Below are 7,500 nucleotides of genomic sequence, written 5' to 3'. Positions count from 1 at the left end.
GCACGAGAGGGGAAAACCATGGCGGAGAGCCAGATTGGACTCGGGAGTGCCTCGGAGCAACCCGACCCAACCGGAGACTATGAGGCCATAGAGGAAAATGCGGACGACGCGGAGGCAGAATACGAGGTGGACGGGACCGCGAGCGAAACAAGCTACTCCAGCGTGGCGGCAGAACGGGAGTACGCGCCCGAGGAAATCCGCCTTCACCTCGAGAAAAGTTACAACAAGCGGAAGATCGTACATACGGAGACTTTCCCCGACATAAAGGGCTTCTTGAAGACGACCCGGAAAATAGTGAGCAAACCGGAGTTGTACGCCTTCACGAAGCAGGAGGTCTTCCGACTGAAGAAAATAGCGCAAACAATGAAGAACGAGCAGCTCCTCTTCCAAGACCCCCCCCCCAGGGTCGATGTAACGAGTGACAATTGAAACCGCGATGGCCTTTAACATCAGAATCAAGATTGCAAGCCTGAATTGCAATGGAGCCAGAGGTGGCGAGAGGTGGCACCGTATTCGCACCTTTGCGGACGAACACAAGGTGGACGTGATGCTCCTGCAGGAGACCCACCTCGACGCCTCTCTGCACAATCAGCGACAGCACCTTGATGACACCCCAGGATTTTTTAGTCACGGGGAGGACCATCATGCGGGCGTTGCGATCCTGCTCAGACAAGGGTTCGCCCCAGAGGGACTGGTGTACAAGGAAATTCTGGCGGCACACCTAATATCTATGGACTTTGTGCACGGTGGCATGAAGTACAGAATTATAAACGTGTACGCACCCAGCAAGAGCAGAGAGAGAGGGGTGTTTTTCACCAACGCACTCCGCCGCACGTTAATAAAATGCAACGAGGAGGAAGTAATAGCAGTCGTAGGGGGCGATTGGAACTGCACCCTAGACCCAGCACTTGACCGAAACGGCCCGGAACCACACCCGGAATCCGCACGTCCACTCGCAAAAATTCTGCGACACTGCGGCTTTACAGACGCGTGGAGGCTGCAACACCCGTCCCAACGACAGTACACATGGCACCGCGGGTCTGCCCAAGGGAAAGTAAGCCTAGCCAGACTCGACAGGATATATATAAACAAAGAAGGGGTGAACCGGCTGAGCAACAGTAGAATAGATCCATCGGGGTTCTCCGACCATCATCTAATGTCGACGTCGCTGCAAGTCTATGGAGAGTCGCGCCGCTGCCCCTACTGGCGGATGGACGTGGAGCAGTTGGACGAGAAAGCGTTCAAGACGGCCTTCGTGGCCTGCTGGCCGCACTGGAGGAGGGAGCAGGCCGCCTCCGGCTCCAGCTCTGGCCAGCAGGGGTGGGAGACCTTGAAAACACAAGTGCGAGCGCTCAGCCTGCAACTCGCGGGGCAGAGGGCTGCCGTCAAACGCGATGCGGTGGGGCGCCTGGCAGACGAGTTGCTGCGACTTGAAGCCGAGACAGGTGCAGCAACGAACGCGCACGAGGACAGGGCTGAGCCGCTCCCCCTCCTGTTGGAACGGCGTCAACTCTTCAGAAACGTCACGGACAAACAAGCGCACGCCTCCTTCCTGAGGAAGAAGATGCGGCACCTCACGTACACAGACTCGCCTTCAAAATACTTCTTCAGACTCGGAGAAAGCAGCAAAACCTCCTCCGCGCCCTCACGCAATGGCAACGCCATCCTGAGCCTGTCCACCGATGAAGGGGCGACGACAGACGAGAAAGAAATCAGAGAGATCGCCACGCGCTATTACTCTGACCTGCTCCAGAGCGAACATACGCAGCAGGGAGCGGTCGAGGAGCTCCTGAAGGGAAACGCCACCCTAGGGTGCGAGGAAAGGGAGAGGCTGGGGAAGCCCTTTACCGTGGAAGAGCTGCGCGTCGCCATGGAGGGGCTGCCGAGAGGGAAAGCGCCGGGAATTGACGGACTGCCGGTGGAATTCTATGCGGCGTTCTGGGATATGCTCGGCCCTTGTCTGATGGAAATGTTAGAGGATAGTCTAAGAAGGGGAGAGATGCCTCTGAGCTGCAGGAGGGCAGTGATCACACTGCTGCCGAAAAAAGGCGACCTGCAGCAAATTCGGAACTGGCGGCCCGTCTCGCTGTTGTGCACAGATTATAAGATCATTGCCAAGGCCGTGGCGAACCGCCTAAAGATGGTGGCGGGGCTCATCATACGGAGCGAACAGACTTATTGTGTCCCGGGTCGCAGCATTCATAGCAACATACACACCGTAAGGGACGTCATATCCATGGCCGAAATGCAGAACATGGCGGTGGGGCTACTCTTCATGGACCAGGAGAAGGCCTTTGATAGAGTGGACCATGGGTATCTGGAGAAACTCCTGCTCTCTCTCGGCCTCGGCACCGCCTTTACGAAATACGTCAGACTGCTGTACGCCAATGTCCACAGCATGCTTAAAATAAACCAGCGACTGAGCCGGCCCTTCCCTGTGACAAGGGGAGTAAGACAGGGGTGCCCCCTGTCAGGGCTCCTTTATGCGCTGTCGCTGGAGCCGCTCCTCGAGAGCTTAAGGAACGCCCTGACCGGGCTGGATATTCCTGGACCCGGGGAGGTGAGCGTAAAACTTTCGGCGTACGCGGACGACGTGTGCGTGGTGATTAGAAGCCAAGACGACGTCGCCGCGCTGAGCCGGGCTGTAGGGAACTATGAAAGAGCCACGAGTGCCAAAGTAAACTGGCAGAAGTGCACGGCGCTGAGGGTCGGACCACAGAACCCCACACAGTTAGGGACCCTTCCGGGCGGGGTAGCGTGGCGGGAGGACGGGGTCCGATACCTCGGAGTGTACCTGGGCGACCCGCAAACGGTCCGGAAAAACTGGGCGGACCTGCTCGAGAGGCTCGAGGCAAAGTTGGGAGCGTGGCAGCACTTCCTACAGCACTTGTCCTTTCGGGGGAGGACACTGGTCGCGAACAATCTCGCTGCCTCTATATTGTGGCACACGACGAAGGTCCTCCAGCCCCCCAGATGGCTGATCGTGAAGGCGAACAGAGCGCTCGTTGATTTCGTCTGGGCAGGCAAACACTGGCTGAGGCCGGGTGTCTTGCACCTGCCGTTGGACGAGGGCGGGCAGGGACTCACGGACGTCGCCGCCCGGATTATGGTGTTCCGCCTTCAGGCTGTGAAGAGCCTGCTCTACGACCCGGACGAGGCACCGTGGAAGTCACTGGCCGCTGCCCTGCTGAGGCACGCAGGGGGACGGCTTGGATACGGGAAAGAACTCTTCCTGGCGGACCTCGCCCGCATTGACTGCACGGGGCTCCCCCTGTACTATCGCAGCGTTGTGGAGGCGTGGCGGAGCTTGGAGTGGAAGAGAGAGGACCCGTACGGTGGCATGGGCGCCTTCATGGAAGAACCCCTGTTCTACAATGACCTTTTTGCAGACATCCGGCAAGAGAAGACGATGGCACACCGTTTCGCCACAGCCGGAGTGCGGGCGGTCAGGGACCTTGTGGAAAACCGCGAGGGAGGCCGCAAATGGAAAAATGCGGCCGAAATAAGCCGAACCGTGGGCCTTCGCACTGCACTGGCCGGAGAAAAAATACTGCGTGCGACACTCACGGTGGCCAAAGGCCTGCACCTACACTTGAATGCACCAGACGACACAGGCCACGATCACACGTCCCCTCCCGCCTTTCCGGAGCTGCGCATCGCCGGTGTACAGCCCGCTGGGCGAAGTGACACTGGGATGCTGTTAAAACTCGAGAACTGTGAGGGCGGCGCCCTGAAGAGCGCCTCCAAGAAGGCGCTGTACAACTGCTGCGTGAAGGTCTTACACCGGCGAGCCCTTGAGGACCTGCCCTGCACGAAGTGGGCAAAGGTGTTCCCCCCACTGATTGATGTCACCCCTCAGTGGGCTGAGATGTACAAGGCCCCGGTGGCAAAGCGAAGCGGGGACCTCCAATGGAGGTTGGCCCACTGGACCCTACCCTCGGCGGCGTGGGAGGAGCGAGTCAACCCGGGAGCATCCGACGCGTGCGTCTTTTGCGGCCAGAGGGAGGACCTCGCCCACATGTATGTAAAGTGTCGGAGACTGGCACCGCTCTACCAAACGTTAAGGAGTGTCTTTCAGAAATTGGAGATACCTTTCTTCGAAAGCACGCTCGTGTGCGGGGTGCGACGTAGCGTAAATAAACGCCACACGCTGGCGAATTTCGTCGTCGCGCAAGCTAAACTGGCGATTTATAAGACACGGAAAAAGGGAAGACTCAAAGACGACACAAACCCAGACAGCAACTGTTCGACAGTTGCAATGATGAGGGGCCTAATAGGAGCGAGGCTCCACTTGGAGCATGAATACTATGGCCGAGTGAGCGGAAACTACGACTTCTTTCGGGAGAAGTGGGAAGCCGGCTCTGCGCTCTGCACCTGCGAGAACGGCATACTGACAATAAACCTGTGACCGTTTTGTGTGCGTGACTGTTCGGCGGCGTGGGAGGGAGCAACGCGCTCGCGAACGACGAGAGTGGCGTGCGTGCCACGGGTGTCGCTTTTTTGTTCGGTCTTCTGTCGTGACCCGCCGGAGGGAGTCTTGGTCGCATGACCACGGTGTTTTTTTGACTGGAGAAGCGGCTGGGGCGCAATTGTCGCCCCAGTAATAAAATCGTTTTAAAAGTCAAAAAGTCTCTGTGTCTCTCTCTGTGTCTCTCTCTGTCTCTCTCTCTGTGTCTCTCTCTCTCTCTCTCTGTCTCTCTCTCTCTGTCTCTCTCTGTCTCTCTCTGTCTCTCTCTGTCTCTCTCTCTGTCTCTCTCTCTCACTATCTCTCTGTCTCTCTCTCTCTCTCTGTCTCTCTCTCTGTGTCTCTCTCTCTGTCTCTCTCTCTGTCTCTCTCTCTGTGTCTCTCTCTCTGTCTCTCTCTCTCTGTCTCTCTGTCTCTCTCTCTCTGTCTCTCTCTCTGTGTCCTCAAATGCAAAAGGCTCGCCCCGCTGTTCGTTTTCCTGGCGGAGGTGTTCGGGAGACTGGGCACCCCGTTTTGCGAGAGCGGCTTTGTGTACGGAGTGACCGGGACGGGGGGCGACAAGCGGCACGTCGCGAACTTTGTGTGCGCCCAGGCCAAACTGGCGATCTATACGACCCGGAAGCGGAGGCTGGAAGGCGGCAGCGGTGGCTGTGGAGTGCTGGCGATGGTGCAGGCCCCCCTCATAAGGCGCGGCTCGAGTTAGAGTTCGCCTATTACGGTCATGCCGAGGGGGAGAGTGACTTTCTGAAGAAATGGGGGTGCGCCAAGGACGCTCTGTGTACAGTTGTGCAGAATGCACTGATCTACACGTTTGGACCCCTCCCCCCCCCCCGTTTTCCTTGGTCCAGGTCGTGCGGGACTGACGCCGCTGTTCGCTTTGGGGTGATTGTCACTGACACTGAACGAATTTAATTTGTCCACTGGTTGCAGAAATGGTCGCTTCCGAGTGGCCTACAAGGCACAGCAATATTCCAGCGCAATTTGCGCTGGGGAAATAAAGTTTTCAAAAGTCAAAGTCTCACTATCTCTCTCTCTGTCTCTCTGTCTGTCTCTGTCCTGTCTGACTCTCTCTCTCTCTCTCACTATCTCTCTGTCTCTCTCTCTCCTGTCTCTCTCTCTGTCTCTCTCTCTGTGTCTCTCTCTCTGTCTCTCCTCTGTGTCTCTCTCTCTGTCTCTCTCTCTCTGTCTCTCTGTCTCTGTCTCTCTGTCTCTCTCTCTCTCTGTCTCTCCTTCTCTGTCTCTCTTCTCTGTGTCTCTCTCTCTGTCTCTCTCTCTCTGTCTCTCTCTGTCTCTCTCTCTGTCTCTCTGTGTCTCTCTCTCTCACTATCTCTCTCTCTGTCTCTCTGTCTGTCTGCCTCTCTCTCTCTCTCACTATCTCTCTGTTCTCTCTCTCTCTCTGTCTCTCTCGCTGCGTCCGTGTGCCGCTGTGTGGCGCAGCGAGCAGGCCTACGTCATCGGCCTGGTGGTGCCCAACCGAGTGCGCCTGACGCACCTGGCGGGCCAGAAGGGTGTGGGGGGCTCCTGGGAGGAGGTGTGCAACAGCCCCCTGCTGGAGGCCGAGGTGCTGCAGGAGATCCGCGACATGGCCGTCAAAGGTGGGGGCCGCACTAGCACCACCAGCCCACCACCATCATCGTCATCGTCACCATCATGATCATCGTCACCACCATCACCATCATCGTCATCGTCACCATCATCATCGTCATCGTCACCACCACCACCATCATGATCATCGTCACCACCACCACCATCATCATCATCGTTACCATCATGATCATCGTCACCACCATCATCATCATCACCATCATGATCATCATCATCGTCACCACCACCACCATCATAATCGTCACCACCATCATCATCATCGTCATCATCACCATCATAATCGTCACCACCATCATCATCATCGTCATCATCACCATCATAATCGTCACCACCATCATCATCGTCATCATCACCATCATGATCATCGTCACCACCACCACCATCATCATCATCATCGTCACCATCATGATCATCGTCACCATCATCATCATCACCATCATGATCATCATCGTCACCACCACCACCATCATAATCGTCACCACCATCATCATCATCGTCATCATCACCATCATAATCGTCACCACCATCATCATCATCGTCATCATCACCATCATAATCGTCACCACCACCACCATCATCATCGTCACCACCACCACCACCATCATCGTCATCGTCACCATCATCATCATCGTCGTGTCACTGCAACCGCCGTCACACCACTGCACCCACCACCATCACACCAATCCACCCACCACCATCACACCACTCCACCCACCATTGTCACACCACTCCACCCACCATTGTCACACCACTCCACCCACCACCATCACACCACTCCACCCACCACCGTCATCACCACTCCACCCACCACCGTCACATCACTCCCACCCACCACCACCATCACACCACTGCACCCACCATCGTCCACACCACTCTACGCACCATCACACCACTCCACCCACCACCATCATCACACTGCAACCCACCACCATCACACGGCGCAGGTTTGAAATTGGAAATATTTCGAATTCCACAAAATCCGCCGTTCACCAAAAGGAATGGACGGAGCTGAAGCCGCGAGTCGTAGTGCGGACGTGAGTCGCCCTCCGTGTGTTCACCCCCCTGCCCCTGCCCCCCCGTGCCCCCCCCGTGCCCCTCCCCGTGCCCCCCCCCCCCATGCGCACGAGCAGTGAAGCTGGAGCGCTTCGAGGTGCCGCGCAAGGTCCGTCTGAGCGCCGAGGCGTGGACCCCCGAGACGGGGCTGGTGACGGACGCCTTCAAGTTGAAGCGCGTGGCGCTGCGCACGCACTACCAGCACGACATAGAGCGCATGTACGCCGCCAAGGACGCGTGTACACACAGACACGTAACACACAGAGACACGTGTACACACGTAGACACGTACACACGTACACACACTGCGCACGCACTACCAGCACGACATAGAGCGCATGTACGCCGCCAAGGAAGTCGTACACACACGTACACAC

General features: G+C 57.1%; 1 protein-coding gene across 1 annotated transcript in view; it reads left to right on the top strand.

Moving 5' to 3' along the window:
- Positions 1-7,496, top strand: part of LOC133357218 (long-chain-fatty-acid--CoA ligase 4-like) — a gene marked incomplete at its 3' end in the record, with an annotated part of 53,742 nt that extends 46,246 nt beyond the window's left edge. The window contains exons 13-14 of the mRNA XM_061575048.1: positions 5,903-6,060; positions 7,201-7,496. Of these exons, the coding sequence (XP_061431032.1) occupies positions 5,903-6,060; positions 7,201-7,496 (454 nt within the window). The remainder of the gene's footprint in view (positions 1-5,902; positions 6,061-7,200) is intronic.
- Positions 7,497-7,500: the final 4 nt, after the last annotated feature.

Source organism: Lethenteron reissneri, chromosome 57 (genome assembly GCF_015708825.2).
Source record: "Lethenteron reissneri isolate LAM-NWPU_2019-01 chromosome 57, ASM1570882v1, whole genome shotgun sequence".
Classification (NCBI taxonomy): domain Eukaryota; kingdom Metazoa; phylum Chordata; class Hyperoartia; order Petromyzontiformes; family Petromyzontidae; genus Lethenteron; species Lethenteron reissneri.
This window is presented reverse-complemented; position numbering and strand designations above follow the sequence as displayed.